Consider the following 20561-nt stretch of genomic DNA (forward strand, 5'->3'; position numbering starts at 1 on the left):
GCATCTGAAGACCATGGATTGTTTGTTCTGCTATAGCCTAGGTGACTGATTCACAATTTGGTTTTGTCTGATAATAGATATTAAATAAAGAAAACCAACTGGCTAATTGATTTGTTTTAATTGAGAGAAAAAAAAACATCAGCAAAAGCATTTCACTAACTGACCAGGAGATGGCGACAGCGCGGCATCTGAAGACCATGGATCGTTCTGCTATGCCGGTTTAAAAAAAAAAAAAAAAAAAAACGTAATTAGCTAGGGGTCAAAGGTCAAAGTTTACGGTTCAAAGTTCACCCAGGGGTCAAAGGTCGGTTCAAAGTTCACGGGGTCATGTGCACATTTTCGATTTTTAACTAGAGTTAAAAGTTCAGGGTTCAAAGGTCACCCAGGGGTCACCACGGGGTCACCACGGGGTCACCGCGGGGTCAAGGCGGGTTCATGGGGTCACCACGGGGTCACCGCGGGGTCAACGCGGGTTCAAAGTTCAGGGTTCACTTTTTTTTTTTTTTTTTTTTTTTTTTTTTTTTTTTTAGGTTAACCTTTATTTAACCCAGTGCTTCTCAATTATTATCTGTTACGCCCCCCCTAGCAAGAAGAAAACTATTCGCGCCCCCCCTCCCCACCGTGACTATCCTAACTTGTCTTGTAAGTCGTAAAATGTTGCACTGTCGCAAACGTGACAGAAGTAACAATGAGAGCGCCACTGCCCCCTGCTGTAGTAAACGCGCAATTACACTTTATTCTAGTACTGCCAAAAAAAAAGCCTGTTCCCCAGGGTCACACGCGCCCCCCCAGGAATAGCACCGCGCCCCCAAGGGCACAGATTCCCTTGTTAAGTGCACCCTAATAAAATGGCCTGTTATTAGGTACACTTGAAAATGGCAGTGTACCTAATGGAGTGTCTGTGTCATTCCCTCGTTAAGTACACCTGCGTGAAAAGTTTTAGCTCCTGCGGAACGTGAAAGGAGCTAAAACGAGGGAATCACACGGACACTCCATTAGGTACACCGCCATTTTCAAGTGTACCGAATAACAGGCCACTTTATTAGGGAAACATCATGGTCAAAGGTCACAGGTGTCAAGCTCTAGTCCTCGGGGCCGCGTTCCAACATGTTTTCCAAATGACCCTCGTTAAACGCACCTGCGTGAAAAGTTTTTGGTCACTTTCACGTCCGCAGGAGCTAAAACTTTTCACGCAGGTGCACTTAATGAGCGAATCACACAGACACTCCATTAGGTACACCGCCATTTTCAAGTGTACCAAATAACAGGACACTTTATTAGGGTGCACTTCAAGCACAAAGCTTGAATTCTTTTATTGAGAACTTTAATCTCAATGATGAGCAATCTTTTCTGTTTGATTTGTCTGACAAAACTTCCATGGTTTGTTTTGCTCTTCATTTTCCATTTGTTTGTTTGTGTACATATGAATACTGACACAAGTTTTTAACATGTTTATTTGTCTGCCAGTACTGTACACGGTTCATTTGAGCTGTCGCAGCTGCTTGTCCGTGAGACGTTCACGTGGACTCATCGTCACTCGGGAAGCTAAAACATAAAAGTTGGTCTTATTGTACCGACGTATGTTATACATCATTACATTTTTTTACTAAAAAATTATGACATGCAGGTTTAGCTTTGTTGAAGAGATTTGTCCTTGAGCAGCATGTTGGAAACTGAACTGACAAGCTCTACCAACCTTTCCACCTTGGTCGCGTGTGCGGACGCGCAGCTTGTTGACTTGAGTTTCAGCGATGTCGGCCCTCTCCTCCGCATCGTCCAGCTCGTGCTGCAGCTTCCTGTACTTGGACAAGTTGGTGTTGGCCTGCTCCTCCTGCACACGGAAAAACACAGGAGGAACATTTGAGAACACGTTTGGAACATTGGAATTGTCTGTAATGAGAAATAGGAGCCTACCTCAGTGGTTTAAACTTTCAATTACTTACATTGCTTTAAAATGTTTCTCATTGTATGAATGTGCTTCATCATCAACTCACCGCTTCCTCAGCCACTCTCTTGTAACCCTTCACTTTCATCTGCAGTTTGTCAATGAGGTCTTGCAGGCGGATGAGACTCTTCTTGTCCTCCTCAGCCTTCCCCCAAAGACATTTGGAGACTTGGGATTATGTACTGTATTTGGACTGCAAAGTTTCATGCTGCCAGCACTGACGTTTACCTGATAGCAAAGCTCTTTGACTCTTCTCTCGTATTTGCGCACTGTCTTCTGCTGATCTTGGTTCTTTTTTTGCTCTACGTCTAGTTCACTTTCAAGGTCTCTCACCTGATTGATAAAGAAGGACACTCAGCCTCGCCAACTTTGGGAGATAGCCTTCATTGGGGGAAAAACAATGAGAGCTCTCACCCTAGCCTCCAGTTTCTGGACCTGCTTCTTGCCGCCCTTGAGGGCGATCTGCTCAGCCTCATCCAGACGCATCTGGAGGTCCTTGATGGTCTGATCCATGTTCTTCTTCATCCTCTCCAGATGAGCGCTGGTGTCTTGCTCCTTCTTCAGCTCCTCCGCCATCATGGCTGCCTACAAATCCACACACAGTTAAAGCAGCTCGACGTCCATCTTTGTACAGGGTGCGGCGTGGCTCACATCGGTGATGGCCTTCTTGGCCTTTTCCTCTGCATTGCGACATTCCTGCACGGCATCATCCACCTCGCCTGACAGCATTGAGAGATCACTCTCCAGCTTCTTCTTTTGGTTGATCAGCCCTGTGTTCTGGAGCAAAACAAGAAGCCATCGTGTCAAAAAGGAAAAGTGTTTCTGCAATACGGCGGTCATGCCTAACAGTTTGTCACCTGCGAGTGCAGCAGGTTGACTCTCTCACTGGCTTCGAGCAACTCATTCTCGGCCAGCTTGCGGGCCCGGTCGTTCTGCTCCAGTAGAACCCTGAGCTCCTCCACCTCGGCAGCCAGCAAGTTGTTGCGCCGCTCCGTCATGGCCACCTGCTCCCTCAACTCCTCGTTCTTGTGAACGGTGTCATCCAGCTCTAATTGGACGTCCTGACAGAAGTTGAAGATCAGCCTCTGCATTGGTCTACAACTTGATCGTCTTCTCAATTAAATGCATGTCAGTCACAGTTGTTTGTCTCTTGACTTTGGTGTCAGTTGTTACCTTAAGCTGAACCTGCACGGTTCTCAAGAGTTTCTGGGACTCAGCGGCCTGCCTGTTGGCGTGGTTCAGCTGCACCTCCATCTCATTCAGGTCTCCTTCCATCTTTTTCCTCAAGCGCACCGCCTCGCTGCGAGCCCTGGCCTCAGCATCCAAGGTGGCCTGAATGGACTCCAGTGCTCTCTGGTGGTTACGGCTGAGAAGGAACAAGGAAGTACGGGTGACATCACGGCAAAAATAGTTCTCCCACTGACCACCATAAGTAGAACTTACCGAAGATTGTCGAGTTCTTCATCCTTTTCGGCCAACTTCCTGTCAACGTCAGCCTTCATCTGGTTCAGCTCCAGCTGGATCCTCAAGGTTTTGCTTTCTTCGTGCTCAAGCGCGCCCTGAGACACAAACACACATGAGCACACGTCCAATTAGACACCAGCGTCTGTCTACGTGAATTTTTCCCAACATTCCAAGGCACGTTTTCCTAATCCATTCAAAGTGGCCAATTTGCCATTTTTTTAAAAACCAATTTTTACATACATCATCAATATCATGAACCCAGCCACAAATGTACCTCCGCTTCTTCCAGTGCAGCTTGAATCTCACTTTTCTCCATGTCCAGACCCTTCTTGATTTTCTCCAGCTCTTGGATGGTCTTCGTTCCCTGGCTGATTTGATCGGTCAGGTCAGAAATCTCCTCTAGTTGGCAGAAAAGAAAGTGTGACCTTCCAGATGCGGACGATTAAGACGAGCGTTACTGCCGCGTCGCCCGCTTACCCTGCAGGTTCTTGTTCTCTCGCTTGATGGTCTCCAGATGGTCCAAGGTCTCCTCGTAGGAGTTTTTAAGTTTGAAGAGCTCAGTGCTTAGGCTACGGGACTCCTTCTGAGAACCTTCCAGCTCAGTCTGGCACTCCTCATACTTCTGTTTCCACTCAGCCAGCACCTGGTCAAGAAACGAGGTGACATTTTAATCCAAGTGGAGCTGGGTGAATTGTCGATCTGTCGGGTCACTTACCTTGTCAAAATGTCTTTGCTTCTTGTCCAGGGCGGCAGCTGCAGCGTTGGAACGCTCCAAGTCGATCATCAGGTCTTCAATCTCTGTCTGGAGTCGATGCTTGGTCTTTTCCAGAGAGGAGCACTTGGCATTGGCGGTCTCCATCGACTCCTCAGTTTCCTGCAGACGTGTTACTAGCTTCTTCCTGATAGCAGACAAGTCAATGATTTCATTGGCAAAGTCATGCATACGTACATCTTTTCAAAAGTTCTTAGTTTGACACTGACTTGGCTTCCTCCAGTTCTTCCGTCCTCTGAATGGCGTCAGTTTCATACTTTGTCCTCCACTGTGCCACCTCGGCATTGGCCTTGGACAATGCTCTCTGCATCTCAGCCTTGGCCTCCTGGTCCTCGTCGTATTGCTCTCTTAGGAGATCGCAGTCGTGGCGAGATGACTGAAGGGCATGCGCCAAGGCGTTCTTAGCCTGCAGAGAGAGATCCCGATGTCACGGTGGAAGGAGTAAACACCGTGGTGAACAGTAACGGACCTTAGACTCCTCCTCCAGCTGCTTCTTGAGATCCTCAACATTTTGACCAAAGGTGGCCTTTGCACGTTGAAGTTGGGAGACTGTGGAATCACGCTCCTCCAGCTTCCTGCCCAGCTCGGCTGTGTAGGTCCAGGTACAAGAGTTACGAAAGGGTCTTTGAAATGGACGGACTTGAAATTGTTGAGCTGCAGCGGTAACGTTGCTTACCGCTCTCAGCCTGAGCACGGGCCTTGAGAGTGGTGCTGTCATTGAGCTGCCTCTGAAGCTCCTCCAATTTGGCTTTGGCCTCGCTCAGTTGATCTTCAAACAGACGACACGTCTTCTCCGCAGCAGCCTGCGGGTCAAAGACCGCCATTAGCATCCCTATCTGAATGCGGTACTCGGTTCGCTCGGTTTCTACCCACTTTGCCTTTGGAGAGCTGCTCCACGGTGGACGCCAAGTCGTCGGCCTCCATCTTGGCCTCGCTCCTTTCTTTCTCCAACTTCTGCTTGACTCGCTGCAAGCTGTCGATCTGCTCGCTCAGCTCAGCCACCGTGTCGGCTTGCTTCTTCCTCAAGGAGGCTGTGGTGGCCTCGTGGTGCAGCAGGGCTTCCTCCAGGTCCCGCCGCATCTTGAGGAAGTCAGCTTCTCTCTTTTTGTTGATCTCGATCTGGACCGACGTGGCCCCGCCGGCCTCCTCCAGGCGCTCGCTCAGCTCCTCCAGCTCGCGAGCCACGTCGCCACGCTGCTTCTCCACTTTGGCCCTGCAAGCTCGGTCGGCCTCCAGCTCCTCCTCCAGCTCCTCCATGCGAGCCTGGAGCACATGGGGTTGTTTTTTGGCTTTTTTTTTTACCTGACAACAAAATCTGCATTGCTCCGTGAAACGTCAGTGCTTACCAGCAACTCCTTGATTTTTTTCTGGAGCTGGATGACCAACAACTGCTCATCTGATAATTTTGAGCTCATCTCATTCATTTCAAAATCTTTCCTGGTAGACAATGAGCATCATTGTGAAACGCAATACGTTGAGGTGTTTTTGTGAATATTTCAATCAGACTTACTTTTTGAGCCGCTCTTCCATCTGCTGCTTGTCATTCTCAAGATCCATAACAGATTCCAAAGAAAGTTTCAGATCTCCTTCCAGTTTACGTTTGTTCCGTTCCATATCCAGACGCAGCTTCTTCTCTTGTTCCAGGGAGCCCTCCAGCTAGTTTACACAAGGATTGCTAAACTTATCCAGACTCGAGATTCTAGCTTCAATTAGCCAGTGTTGCACATGTGACTTACATCATCGACTTGTTGCTCCAGCTTGGATTTCGCTTTGGTCAGAGTGTTGACCTTGTCCTCTTCCGCCTGTAGGTCATCCAGAGTCTGCTGGTGGGCCTCTTGGAGAGCCTTCTTCTCCTTGGTCAGCTTCAATATGGTTTCATCTAAAACGGACATTTCCTCAACAAGGTTCTTCACCTGGAATAGAAACACCAGAAGGGCATAGTTTTGGGGTGAAACTAAAGCCACCATATGATTTTCCGCCCCCCTGTTGCTCACGGCGACAATTGGCATAGGAACAATATAGACGGATCTTTCCTGTGCCCTGTTAGCAGCCAGTTCACTTGAAGTGTCACCTTGTTCTCAAGGGCGTGTTTCTCCTTCTCCACTTTGGCCAGGGTCAGCTCCAGGTCATCGATGTCTTTCTTCAGCTCGCCACACTCGTCCTCCAGCTTTCGCTTCTTGGCCAGCAGATTAGAGTTGGTCTCCTCCTCATCCTCCAGCCTCTCCAGGAGTTCTTTGAGTTTGGCTTCCAGCTGGATCTTTGTTTTGATGAGCAGGTCGCAGCGGTCCTCGGCATCTGAGAGATTGTCTTGCTCCTGTTGGTCGGACCGAGGAGAAAAAGAAGCATGCGCTCCATGACATTACCGCTCTAAAAGCAGAATGTGTGAATAGGTTAGGAATCAACACGTACTGCCTGCAGCTGTAGGGAGAGGTCGTTCTTCTCTTGGATCAGGCTGACCTGCCGCTCCTCCAGATCTTTGCGCTTGATGTCGGATTTGTCCAAGGCCTCCTTGAGCTCCACCATCTCCACCTTCAGATTGGCCAGCTCCTTCTCTGTGGCGGCACTCTTCAGGAGGGGCTTGATCTTGAAGAAGAGCTTCATCCAAGGCCAGTGCTTCACTGTGTTGAAAGCCCGAATGTTCCACTGGATAATCATCAGGGCCTCCCTAGCGACACAAAAAAGACAAAATAGAATTGGTCTTGTTAGTACGTAAAAAGCCCGTTGTATAAGGTGGATGTTTATTATTAATAGTGAAATTTATCAATAACTAAAAATACACACTATTAAAAGCTGTATTGGGAACATATTGGAGATTTAAAATTGATAGTCAATAAAAGAAGAATAGTACTTTGCGACTACCCATATAGTAGCACTGAAATGTCACCAGTGATGTCGATCTTATGGAAGAAGATTCAAAAGTGTAATTCTAGAGTTGTGGACTCATTTCTTTATTTAGTGACTTGCCCTTGATGCTTAGGCGCTCTAATCGCACACGCAGGGATGCGACGGTGCGAACCGATACGCCGGGACGCCGCTTTTGATGTTTCATGAGCGACCCAAGTGGGTTAGCGGATTGATTTAGTCTCTGCAGGATGGCTTCTCACAGGCCTAAATATGGAGCCACAACCCACAGCTCAAGGACTGGCCCCCCTCAGTGTTTAGAGGGTGAATTTTAGTGGGTGTGAGCGTGCTCCCGGGTGAGGGTGGGGGCCTGATTGCATTTTTACCATAACTCCACATCGGGTGCCCCTCAAAGGTGAGCGTCTGTGTTTTTTTAGCAACCGAAACCTTCCGCCCGGCGGCAGGCTTTAATCCTCTGTCACCCGCCACGCATCCCATCAATGCCTTCGCTTGGAAGCTCAGGCGCCGTGGACAAAAGGGGCCAGGGGCCATCGGGCATCCAAGAAGGGTTGTATTTTTAGGGAGGCCCTGAGCAGCTGCCGCTTGACACATGTCGCCATGTGGCTCAGAGGGCACCGTCAGCATTGTTTGCTTCACTCACAGCTAATGGAGAGAATGGCCGCAGACCTGAGGGTGCCCGTGTAGGCCGCTATGAACAGAAGGGCCACACACGCGTGTGCCTGGCAACCATAAAAGGCTCAGCACACGCCTCAGACATGGCGTTGTACAAGGGAGTGAACACAAAGTTGTTCAAGTTGCTATCTGTGATTGCTCAATCACCCTTTTGCAGGATGCTGCTTCTTTTTTACCTCTTTCGATTCATAAGCCTCAAAAGCATCCTCATGAGCGTGCCTCGAGCAACCGCCTGCAGCAGCGTCAGAATCTTGGCCAAACGCTCATCCCTCATTTCCTCCAGATGGCCGAGCAGGCCGGCCTTGAAGAAGACCTGTAGACCAGAGAATAATTATAAATGGAAAAAGTAAACAACTTGATGACGTCGCACCATTCAAGGAGGTGCAATCTACCTTTGTGTGGCCAAATCGATATTGGTTATGGTCGATGTCCAAGGAGGCTAACAATTTTTCGGAACCTTTCTTGCTGTCTACAAACTTGTCATCTGGGATGGCTTGTGGGTTTAGGATACGGTAGCTGGAGGAATACAACAGAAAAGAATGACATCACATGATCCAGAAACTCCCCTCTGTATGTTCAAGGTTGTTCGTTTTCGTTTTAGTTGTAGTTTTCTTTTAACAGACGGAATATTTGTTGAGTGAGAGATTTAAAAAAAAAAAAAAAAAAGGAAATTATTACATAATAAATTAAACAATTCTCAAACGATTGTTTGACCTTCCTTCTTCTGTATGGACTAATAGCAAAACCAAAAAGAGCTCAAATATTATATCAAGCAACAAAGGATAACTTCAGTTACTTTTAAAACTGGAAGATGAAATTGTTGATTCATGATGTGTATATGCTTGCTTGTCCATATGTGCCTGCTTGGACATACCGCTGTTTGAACTCTCCATAGAGAAGGCGATTGGGAAAGCCCTTTCTGCAGATCCTGATGCCCTCCAGCACCCCGTTGCAGCGAAGCTGGTGCAGCACCAGGAACGGATCCATGACGCCTGCACAGGATCCAAAAATGTGAGCCCGACCCACATGGATTGAATAGTTGAGTCGAGCGTTATTTACCGGGAGTCTTGGTCTCATTGGGGATGATGCAGCGCACAAAGTGAGGCTGCGTGCTGCGCAGATTTGTCATCAGCTTGTTCAGATTTTCCTAGAAAAAACAAAAAAAAAACAGCACTGCAAATTGCCTTCAATAACGACATGAAATTATCTGGCAGTTTATACACACGCATTATATTTTCAAAAGCAGAAAAACAAAAAGCCAATGTTCTCCCACCTAGCACCTGCAGCACTTGGTCAGCGATGAAATGAAGGAGGAGCCAGCACAGACTTAAAGTGATGTTCATGTGAACATTGCCCTAAACATCACTGCAAGTCTTAACTGTCTCCATCCCGGAATTCCTCCGATGCCCATACCGGAAATATTTTGTACCGATGGGACAGCTCACCTTGTGCAGCTGAGACACCGTCTGGAATGAGGCTCCCTTCTTCCTCTTCTCTTTGGTCCCGGTTCTCACATCTGCAATCCCCCAAGCGTTAGTCCACTGACGACTTTGCTCGCCTGGGGGCGTTATTGGAAGTCATCTGATGTCCTACCTGAGTCTGAGCTGACGTAGTTCTCGTACAGAGAAGCTAGCAGCTTGTTTGCGGACTTCTGGAAAACGCCCACCACTGTCTCATTCAGTGGGTCTTTGTTTTTGTCCAGCCAGCCAAAGATGTTATACGGCACCTGTGAAACGCATCACATTTGCAAATGTTTATGTACGCACAGTGATTTAATGAGAAGAATAAAACGGTGAGTGAGGAGGAGGCACTTACGACTCCTGCGTAGTGCACGAGCTCAAAGTGGGCTTCATACTTGCGCTTCTTGTCCGGACGTGGCTTTTGGAAATTTGGAGACTTGCCAATGTGGTTATCAAACAACTTGGCTTTAAAGCTGGTGTCTGAGGCCTTGGGGAACATGCACTCCTCTTCAAGGATGGACATGATGCCGAGAGGCTGCGGGACAACAACAGTTCAAAACAGCTGACTCGTTTGACACGAAGATGTCTTTTCTACCTTCTCGATGAGATCGATACACGCTTGAAGGTCCAGGCCGAAGTCGATGAAGGTCCATTCGATGCCCTCCCGCTTGTACTCCTCTTGCTCAAGGATGAACATGTGGTGGTTGAAAAACTGTTGCAGTTTCTCATTGGTGAAGTTGATGCATAGCTGCTCGAAGCTGTTGAGCTGCGATGAACATTAAAAACAAAACATTTATTCGGTGGACTGATCACACATCAGAGAAAAAAGGATTTTCCTAAAGTCAACTTACGTCAAAGATCTCAAAGCCAGCGATGTCCAGCACCCCAATGAAGAACTGGCGGGGCAGTGAGGTATAGAGGGTCCGGTTTATCCGGCCCACCAGCCATTTGAACATGCGGTCGTATGTTGCTTTGGCCAGAGCGCCTACGGCATAGTTAACCTACACAACACATGGACAAATATCGGACACGCAGCTGTCATTTACAGCTCAAGTTTCTTACATATCTGAATCAAGTGGCTGCAGAGTTTCCCGTTAAACTGATACTAAAACTAATCAAAACTAAACTACCATGGAGTATTTTTGAAAACCAAACAAACATCGACTCTAAAAAAATAATTCAAATCAAAAATGAAATGACCTGGCAAAATTGGAGTGGAAAAATCCCAAACTATAATTCTAAATCCGGTTTTGAGTCCAAGGCACATCTGCTGCGGTGCGTGGCCTTACCTGCTCGACATTTTGTCCCTTGACCACATATTCATTGCCCACTTTCACCCTTGGGTGGAGGAGACCTTTAATGAGGTCAGCTGAACTGACCCCCATCAGGTACGAGGCCTTGTCGGCACCTTGCCAAAAAAAAACAAAAAAACAATTACACACTTGTTTTCATGCTTTTTTTGGTCACATTTGTGAGATTTTACTTTCAGTGCCGTCCGCCTCTGCCTGCTCCTCTCGCTGCTTTTGCTTGAACTTCATGTTGCCGAAGTGCATGATAGCGCCCACTATTTTATAGCAGCCATACTTCTCTTCCGGCAAGAAGCCCAGGATGTCCATGGCGTGCTGCGGAGGTCACTTGGTTATTTGACGAAGCCCAACAACATGATATAATCTCTTACATCGGTGCCCATCAGCTCCTGCCCGTCATCCAAGTTCTCCACAGTGGTCACCCCCTGAGAGCAGAAGTGATAGTCGTACGGGTTGGAGGACACCAGCAGCATGTCTGCGACAAAAGAGTTGAGAATCACAAATCATGTCTTGACAAAGAAATGAAACATCTAAAGATAACAATGAAGCCCCCCCCCCCCTCCCTCCCACCTAATAGTTCTGGTTTCTTCTGAGACATGATCTGGTAGTAAATGTGGTAGCTCCTTTCACCCGGCTGTTGGAAAATCACTCTGGATTTTTCCAGAAGATCTGAGAAGCAAAGAGAGAGAGATGAAACGAGATAGTAGAATAACAGATCCCTGCTATTGAGTTGCTGTGTAAATGTTTGGGGACCAGACTGTTGAAGATTCAAGTCACACTGTCAACTAAAATGGGGATAATGAATTCGACTTTTTTAGGACAATGAACACGTCAGAGCAAAAAGGCATCAGAGTTTGCACAGTGTCGCTTTTGTCTTGCACCCCTTTCGAGGTAACTGCACACCCCTCCCCTCTCTGCTCACTGAGGAGGGTGTTAGCGGTAATTGGAGGCAATTAATTAAAGGGAGCGGCTTGTTTACTCTTGTCTCCATCAAAGCAGTCATCGGCCATGCAAACAAACAAATGGAAATGATAAACATAGCACAACCTGCTTAACTCACATATATCAATGTCAGAAGAAGCCAGTTTGCCAGTAGGCCCAAAGTGGATCCTGATGAACTTTCCCTGTGGGGAAAAAGGAGCTGCGTCTTTCAAATGGCTCGGCTTGGAGCCAGGGCATTTCTCAAATACTCACAAAACGGGATGAGTTGTCATTCCTCAATGTTTTGGCATTCCCAAATGCCTCCATGGCAGGGTTGGCTTCGATGATCTGATCCTCCAGAGTGCCCTGAGAGGGAGAGGTCCAATTGCAGTAAATCAGACACCGTGATGCAGCACGGGCTGATTTGTTTATAATGAGACTCGGTGCTGCTGTCACTCACCCCTGTCTTAGTGGCAGGACCTTGCTGCAAGTGGAAAAAGTCAACAACAAAAAGTGTGAGAGTGTCATCGTGTCAACGATGATTTCATGAGACTTTCACAACAGGGAACAACATGAAGCTGGTGGTTAAAAGCAAATGTCCAAAAAAAAAAAAAAACAGCACCTCCACGTTTTATATGATGAAGTGTGGGGGGGAAAATCAGTCAACAGAAAAATCAAAATCCAAGAAAATATTTGGATCAAAACAAAAAGGAGAGGGAAAGAAAAATGATTCAAAATACAATAAGAGAGGATCGCAAAGGGGCTGCAAAGCACATGAGGGTGAAAACATGATGATGCACTTCTGGGGAAATGAAAATGTATGGCAATACAATAAGGGATTCCTGCTATGGGGGAAAAAAAAATTCAAAAAGGAAGAGGAAAATAAAAGTCAGCCCAAAAACCAAAACAAAAAGGATTGAAAAAGGGAGGAGAGGAAAAAAAGTCAGGTTTCCACGTTTGCCTTACTGCTTTCTTAGCAGAGGTATCCCCAAGAGCTGCCACAATGGCAAAATACTGAATGACACGTTTCGTGTTGACAGTTTTGCCAGCACCGGATTCTCCGCTAGGAGTGTGAAAAATAACAGGTGAAGAAAAGTGAAGCAAAATAAAAAACACACAAGAAAAAGTGAAAAATCCTTAAAGGAAAAAACGTTTGTGGACACTTATCTCTTTCAAAAATGCTTGCCAAATCTGTGACACTTATGTGATTTGTTTGTCCGAGTGAATGAAGGATGAAAGGACTTACGTGATCAACATGGACTGGTTTTCCCGATCTGAAAGAACGAGAATACGCGCCACGTTAACTTTTGCCTATCATCTTGTATGTCAAGTTTTGCGTGCGTGTGAGGCTCTTACTGCGCAGCATGTCATTGTAGGCATTGTCCGCGATGGAGTAGATGTGCGGGGGCGCCTCCGAGCGCCGTTTGCCCTTGTAGGCGGCGACCACAGGTGGCGTGTAGACCGGCAGCCATTTGTACGGGTTCACCGTGACGCAGAAGAGGCCCGAGTAGGTCTAAAGGTGACACACGCATGATGAACGGCTAACCAAGCTAACTAGCTGGCAAAAGGTCAGCAAAGGTCAGCACACTCACGTAGATCATCCAAGCCGAGTAGCGTCTGCGCATGTTGTAGAGGACCGAGGCTTCGTTGAGATGCGTCAACATGGCCATGTCTTCTATCATGTCGTACTTGGGAGGGTTCATCTGCTGGATGTCGCTGTCCTTCACAGTCAGAGTCTGTGCAGGAGACAAGGGGACATTTTGAGGCGGATGGAGAGATGCCCCTTGGTAACAAAGATGACATTTTGCATGTTTGCAGCTCACCTTTCCATTTTTGGTCTGACAAATGACTTTGTCCCCACTGAGCTCCTTGATCTCAATCTCAATGTACGCCTCTTTCTCATCGGGGACCCATGCTCGCTTCTTCCCTGGAGAGCGCCAAGACCACATTCATTTATTTAATTAAAAAGGACAACTTTTTAAGATGAGCAATTCAACTAAATGTTTGAAGTTTTGATTTGGGAAATTTGGCTTTGTTACATTTCACAACAAAAAAAGAGTTACCTTTTTCAGCCCCATATTAAAAATATAAATCAAAAAATTTGTTTTTTATGTTTTGACATTTGTTTTTTCCCATAAATGTCATTGATTTACATTTTAATGTTTTTGTAATTAAAATGACCGATTTAGGTTAAAAAAAAATACAAGTTGTATTGTTCACAGGGTACTAAAATATAGCGCCTTATTACACTGTGACAACTGAAGGGTAAAGGTATTCTAATACCGGATATATATGTGATAATTCAATTCTAACTCCTCCTTAATCTTAGATAGCGCTATTGAATTTAGATTTTGAATTGTATCATATCATTAGATTATATTTTATATATATTATCTCTTTGTTACTACGATGTGACAGATAAGCATTTTTATTTACTCACGTAAAATGAAGATGTAATTGTAAGATTTAATTTGTCTTTGGTCTACTAGTAATTAAAACAAACAAACAATCAATCAATTTTTTTGTTGATATATTGTGTATTGTTCACGTTTATCTTTTTTCTGACACTATCGTAGTTTTGTGTATACAACAACAAAAATAACTTTTTATATATATATATATATATATATATATATATATATATATATATATATATATATATAAATATATAAAAGATAAAAGTGGCTCACAGTCGCATTTGTTTGCGGTTTCATATTGCGGGAGGAGGCCTACCGTCAAAAGCGATCGTTTGCGCCGTGAGTTGCTCCAACTCCGACTTGCGTAAAAAGGGGGCCGCTTCCCCGAACTCTCTCTTGTCAAAACGGGACATGGTTCCACCTTCCTAACAGCCAGGCCCAGTCAAGCAGACGACGTGTGTTTCCTTGGAGCAAAATACAACAAATCATACTATTAATCTTTTTAGAGGATTAGCAAGAAAGAAAACACAGCTGCGTAAAACTAAACACACCAAAACACAACTGCGTCCTAAACTGTTTAATTAAGATGCAGGGAATTATGGTGAAGAAAAGTTGATGGGTGCATTAAAGAGGCATGTGTAAAAAGAAAAAAAAGATGCAACCCACCTAGGCAAAGAGCTGTCCGGTGACTTGCAGAGACACACACGAGGAAATAACAGCAGGGTGAGAAGTGAGCGGCCCACTTTATAGCGTGTCGTCAAGGTCACGGGCAGTGGACATTTGTCCCTCATTAGTTTATGCCGCCTCCTCCAGCGCCCATTGGTGCTGAGCGCCAGTCTCAATTGACACAAAAGGAAAGCAACGTTTTTGTCATTGCGCTAAACCCAAGCGGGCTATTTTGGTCACTGACTTATTTCGTGCACTCCACACGCCGGAGCCACAGACGAGAATACTTCATTTTTAACGTTTGACGCAAGTTTAGTGTTTGAGGCTGCGTCGTTGCCAGGCTGAGCCAGACTTGCCTCCATGCACCTTTAAAACAAAGAAATGAAGGCCTGTGGCAAAATAGCAAGAACAAATGAGTGCTTGTATCTTCATCAGTTCAAAGCAATCAGCAACTTGGATTGTTTAAGTTGCTTGGGATGTTTGCGATTGTATTTTGGCCCTTGCGAGGATGCAACTTTATAGGATTATTTTGGGAGCCGTGGGGCATTAAACAAGTTACTATAAATACGCAGCTTTTTATTAATAGAGAGAATGATGGTGTGGTGCAACAAATTGACAATGTGACTTTCCTCAAATTCTGATGTTTGGCCCTCTCTTGACGTCTTCTGTTTTATGGGGTCTTTTTGTCACGAGCCTAATCTGACCTTGAAAGCAAGTTGAAGGGTTAGAGCATAATATGGTGGGGGCAGTTCACAGGAGCACGGGTTCTCAGAATAGACAAAGCCAGAGTCCGGAATTCCTCAGCGGGACATCGACTGGCCACCGCGGCCTAATACTTGCAAAAGCACCTCAATAAAAATCATATGCGGCGAAACCAAACATTGACGAGCCATCACCCAAGTGAAGTGGGCCTCGGAAGCCAGTGGCGGCCATCTTTGCGGATGGCGTTATCTGTTGCGGCGGCAGACTACAAGGTGTCGGTGCGATGGCTCAAACCTTGTCGGGCATCAGTGAGATAGAGCTGGCCTGGTTAGAGCTATTCTGGGAGGCGAGCCTCTTCAGAGTGGCCCGGGCTGCTTTTTGTACTATGTCACTCGCTGCTGCGTTTGAAATGGTGCCATGCTGATAACACAGAAGGAGGAGATGAATCCCAAAGTCCCCCGAGCTGCTGGCTTTAAATAAGTCTGTAAACACATACACAAAAATATACAAACATATATATATATATATATATACATATTTGCCATATATATATTATATATATATGTATTATATATCCACACACACATACATACACATACATACATACGTATACACACGCACACACACCCACAAAAACACATTGTGAAGTGTTTACAGTGCTCGTGCCAGCCCTCACCCAGCCCATCTCTCTGCACCACTAGACCGCAACCTTCCACGACAGCTGACTTGTTCGGGTCAGAGCTCTTCTTACATCCCCAGTGTTCCTCAAAATCATTTACACTCATGTGGCCGGGGCCGTCAATGCTCCTGTTTTCACGATTGAACATTTGTGCAGGTTTAAATTACCTTCTTGTATAAAACAACTTCAAGTCAAGGCCTCTCTCCAAAATGTTAGCTTGGAGCTCCATCAGCCCGGCTGTCCTGTCGCTGATGTCCAAGCGAGGAGCCAACATTTTGGGCGCGGAGACTTGATCTGTGCGTCGCTGACAGTTGTTTTAGATCATCATGAGCCGAATGCCTGCGGGATTAGGCGGCGAGATGGAGAGAGATTGGGAATTACGGCCGCCGTCGTTTTCATCAGTGCTTAATCGTACTTGACGCAGCCCAACCCGATCTTCGTGTTGGACCTCTGCACAGGTGCCGTCGTTAATCACTGAGTGAAATACCAAAATGTAAAATTGAAAGCAACTGCTGGTGCCTTTCAAAAAAATCTTGTATATATTTGATGATGATCAAAATACGGTGTAGCCAGGCCACGAGTGCATTTGTTCTCAACTGCTTTTTCCATGCATTGATTCGAATACTCGTTCTGGCTAATTGATTAATCGACAACTAATCGATTTTTAAATTGATAATTGATTATCGTTTGAATACCATTTTTTTTTTCTTTTTAAATTGTCAAAATCCTCCGAATTTCCAACCGGTCCCAAAATTTGGTGCACCATGCTTTTCATTGGCGAGCCACGCTTTCACCATTTATCATATTTCACCTTGTGCTGCGAACCTGTTTTAAACATTGCGTCTAAATAAAGCAACTATCACAACAGCTCATACAATAAAAAGGTCGGCGAGGTGGCGTTTGGATCAAAGCATTCGTCGGCGGTGGATATTTTTGTAAACGCCTTGCACCCGACCAGAATGCATTGCAGCAGCGCTGTGGGCTCAGCCCTCAGCCATCGGGTCATCACATTGGAGACGGGCTGGCGCGTGGCACAAATGCGCCCTAAAGCCCCAATTATTCTTCCACACCGACTGTGGCCTCATGACATCCAGTCGCATAGCCCAGCCCCACCCCTGCAGAAAAGCTAATCAGTCTTGAAACTGTTAGCCACTGGCTCCAGACAATAGCCACATCTCTCGTTGTCGTCTGAGTCCGTAGGCCCGGCGAGCGCGGCCGGTCCTGCCCTCACTATGCGAGGCAGCTCTCAGCTGTCTTTCTATTTCAGGACTATGCGGGCATACCTCGGCCCAGCTGGGTCATCAGAGACAATGGACATGCTGCCTTATCCAAACATAGGCCCGCAGACAATCTGACGCACTCCAGGATCCTGGTGAAAGCCCCGCAGCCTCATTGGCCCAATAAAACAAACTGAAAGGGTTAACAAGACGACACGTATGTTATGCCTTAGGATTGATGGCTAAGCGCCGCCCTGTGTGATTCTCTCATGTTGAAAAGAAGATACTGTCCATGTCAGTATGTCAATACATCACCAAGACTTTTACAGACACATACTTCAACTCAAATGTGTCTGCAGCTCGACTTTGTCCACTTTAACAGAGGGAATTGTATCCATCTTGTGTCCAGCAAAAGACGATGGAGCTCCTAAAACAGAAGAGGACAATTTGAGTTTATGACTTCAAGCACCTGTCACGGCTATTATTAATTTCCTGATGCACATTCTGAATTTGATTGTTTGAACCAAATGAGTTCTGTGCCTATGGGAAACGGTTTATGGGAGTGACCCCTCCTCATTTAAGATGTCCCACAGATGAATCTATAAGTTCCGGCCAATTTCAAAATTTCACGTGCGGGTTGGACAAGCAGCGTCAAGGTCTTGTACGTGTCCTTCGTACACATGTGCACATGCATAGCGCCACCTGCTATGCTTGGCAACTGCTCAAACACAAAGTGAAAGAAATGACATGTGGCGCATGTGTTGGGACTTGGAGTTAAATAATAGCGGCGCTTCAGTCTGCAGTGTGAACAAATGCAACAAGTGCGGCATTAAAGTTGAAGGCGTTTCCTCAATAACACTTAATGAAGACGTCTTGTGAGTATTACTATAACAGATGCAAGAAAAAAATGCCTCTGCCAAAATAATTCTTATGCTTCATTGTTTTTGCATTTTTATCATTTGGGATTTGAATCAAATATTTGAAAGTGATTATTAAGACAAAATTGGCCAAACTCTGAAAACAAGAATTGGGTAGGCACATTTTAAATACCAACTGCAGGGGTCACCAACTAACTGTCAGAGGGCCAGACGGTTACACGATAGTCACCTTGCGGGCGGGACCCACAAGTAAAAATTAGGGTAAAAATTAAAATTTGGACTAACATTAATTAAATACGAACCAGTACTTTTAACAGCACTGTCATTGAATTGTGCTGTGCAATGACAAAAGAATATCAGCACAGAACAACCCTGCATATCCATACAGTTGCTGGCACTTAACCTTGACCATATGGCGCACTGGGTACAAATAGACCAACATTGGTTCGCGCCTATGGGCCATTTATAGTCTTCAATTAACTTAACAAGAGTGTTTCTGGAATGTGGGACAAAGCTGCAAGTATGCAGAAAAAATATTAACGCCACCCAACAAAGGCAGAGTCAAACCAACAACCTCTACCAAACTGTGCCATCTTTTTCTTGATAGGAACTATGAATGAGTCTTTTTCTACATTCAAATTGGGTGTTGGGTCGAGATTCCTAATACCCACTTGGCTCTCTCCCGGGGCCCCCGAGGGAGCCTGACAACAAGCTGAAGCTACGTCTGGCCCCGGGATGCTGAGCGGGACTCGGGGCGAGAAGCCTGGCAGGTGAAGACGGTCCTGGGGGATGCTTTCCTCTCGGAGACGTCCCAGAAGACTCAGCTTGGAATTCACCCCTGCTGCTTCATGGCAACGGGCCAAACACTTGGACAGCTGCTTTGCCCCAACTGGACTGCTCCTGTCACCTCCCACCACATCAATTTGTCAGCGGCCTGTTGTCGACTGCTGCTTGGTAGGTTGAGAGAGTGTGAACAGAAGCAGTCAGGTCACTGAAAAGGTTCATGTGGGAAGAAGCAAAACAAAGATGAAACATTTGAATGTGACAATTGTTGCTTTTCATCTAACAATTAACGTATGGTGATTTCCATATCAAATGTGATTTTTTAAAACATACGTATTGTTAAACAATAGCGCCACCTACTGTATAAGTATTGCCTGCAAGTGAAATTTTGACGTGGCTTGTCACTACACACAACTAGAAATGTCCTGATGCTCATAAGATAGATATATATTTTTTTACTTTATACTTTTACTTTTTGTTTCGCTGCGTCCAGCAATTGTGCAAGAAGTTAGAAAAGTTAGCCCGAGTTAGTTTTACCACTGAAACCTGAACACGCAAATCGTATAAAATAAGTGAAATGGAAATTTAGGCTATTGAGCTCCATTTTTATAGCAATAACTCTTGTGGGAAAACGCTTTACAAGACTGAGACGGAAACTATTATCATCCAGAAGAATATTTGTGAATCAAAATCTCCCCATCTTGTCATGCACACGGAACCACAGGGGTTCAAGCACGCTAACCACAAGTCTTGCATATTCTCCGTGACCCCTTCTTAAATGGTTCTGAAGTTTGCACCAAATGCATCCAACTTGGCCCATGAATTTACGCAGGAATACTCATGATAAAACAGAAGGCAACCTTGCCTGAGCTCACCATTTGAAGCTTCGATGAAACCAAACATTCGGATTCTACGTGCTTCCGGTCATTGTCACACTATAGCCAGCAGATGGCGACATAGTCCGTTTCTTTGCAGTCTCCATTGGGTTCAGTAAACTCCAAAAGACTATCAGACCACTGTGGTAGTACATCGATGGGGTAGCAGGGGGCGCGTTAGTCTCCCCTTCCTTTGGAACATAAATCAGGGGGGGAAAAATGTCCCACACTCATATTTTGTGGTCAGTTTGCATTCTGAAGGGGTGGAGTTGAGCAGCGAAGACATTCTTAAAGGGCCTGCAGCAAAGAAATGAGAAGTTGGAACTCCAATGTTCTATGTATTGAAGATATACACTCTGAAGAATACATATGATAATTAAAAATACTGCCACTATTGAAAAGTGTAGTTTAGCATTGAACCTCATACCAAATTGAGTAGTCATTGGGATCCATCCACTTTGTTACCGTAGTGTGTTTGGTCACAAGTGTCATTTTTTTCTGGTCAATAATCTTGAACTCTGAAGTCTGAGAAGGTAAGCGTGAATGGCAGGAAGTTTAGTCATAGTTACTCATCAATGACTTTGGCCAGCTGGAGGCTCGGAAAGAGTTGTGAGAATTAGGTAAACAACTCAGATGTACTTTTGGATTGTTTTGGCTTCACAACACAACATATGATAACTATCATTTAAAAAAGACACAATGTCATCTCTCGCTTTGTCTCACATTGAGGAACACCGGACAAAGCTTCTTTTTTTTTTAGGTGTGGTCTTAAATGCTTAACTGTGTCATAAAATCCTATAACAGCAACTGTTGCATTGTTATACAATTTTGAATGTGGTTTCATGCGGTTTCCTCTTTACATTTGGATTGCGGCCTTTGACTCCTTTTAGGATGAAGCTCTGTATTTTTGTGGCCTCTTGAAATCATGATGCTTTTAGGAC

The 20561-nt window shown here is 45.5% G+C and overlaps 1 protein-coding gene across 1 annotated transcript; it reads right to left on the reverse strand.

Moving 5' to 3' along the window:
• Positions 1 to 1436: 1436 nt before the first annotated feature.
• On the reverse strand, positions 1437 to 19713 carry myh7ba (myosin, heavy chain 7B, cardiac muscle, beta a). Its single transcript, XM_061290927.1, has 47 exons — positions 19621 to 19713; positions 18634 to 18953; positions 15865 to 17511; positions 14487 to 15670; positions 14137 to 14284; positions 13227 to 13330; positions 12996 to 13139; positions 12760 to 12916; positions 12650 to 12677; positions 12370 to 12466; positions 11864 to 11887; positions 11677 to 11769; positions 11543 to 11606; positions 11053 to 11151; positions 10854 to 10957; positions 10659 to 10797; positions 10465 to 10583; positions 10027 to 10176; positions 9771 to 9941; positions 9531 to 9710; positions 9309 to 9441; positions 9161 to 9231; positions 8775 to 8862; positions 8590 to 8707; positions 8108 to 8231; positions 7892 to 8028; positions 6591 to 6846; positions 6253 to 6495; positions 5918 to 6094; positions 5692 to 5837; positions 5528 to 5618; positions 5055 to 5444; positions 4858 to 4984; positions 4651 to 4769; positions 4391 to 4587; positions 4125 to 4308; positions 3887 to 4052; positions 3684 to 3808; positions 3389 to 3504; positions 3119 to 3311; positions 2803 to 3006; positions 2597 to 2722; positions 2360 to 2530; positions 2174 to 2278; positions 1995 to 2090; positions 1697 to 1831; positions 1437 to 1545 (listed from the first exon to the last, which is right to left on the reverse strand). Exons 5-47 carry the CDS (start codon positions 14231 to 14233, stop codon positions 1534 to 1536), a joined length of 5820 nt encoding a protein of 1939 aa, XP_061146911.1. The 5' UTR covers positions 14234 to 14284; positions 14487 to 15670; positions 15865 to 17511; positions 18634 to 18953; positions 19621 to 19713; the 3' UTR covers positions 1437 to 1533.
• Positions 19714 to 20561: the final 848 nt, after the last annotated feature.

The sequence above is a fragment of the Syngnathus typhle genome, linkage group LG11 (genome assembly GCF_033458585.1).
Source record: "Syngnathus typhle isolate RoL2023-S1 ecotype Sweden linkage group LG11, RoL_Styp_1.0, whole genome shotgun sequence".
Lineage (NCBI taxonomy): Eukaryota > Metazoa > Chordata > Actinopteri > Syngnathiformes > Syngnathidae > Syngnathus > Syngnathus typhle.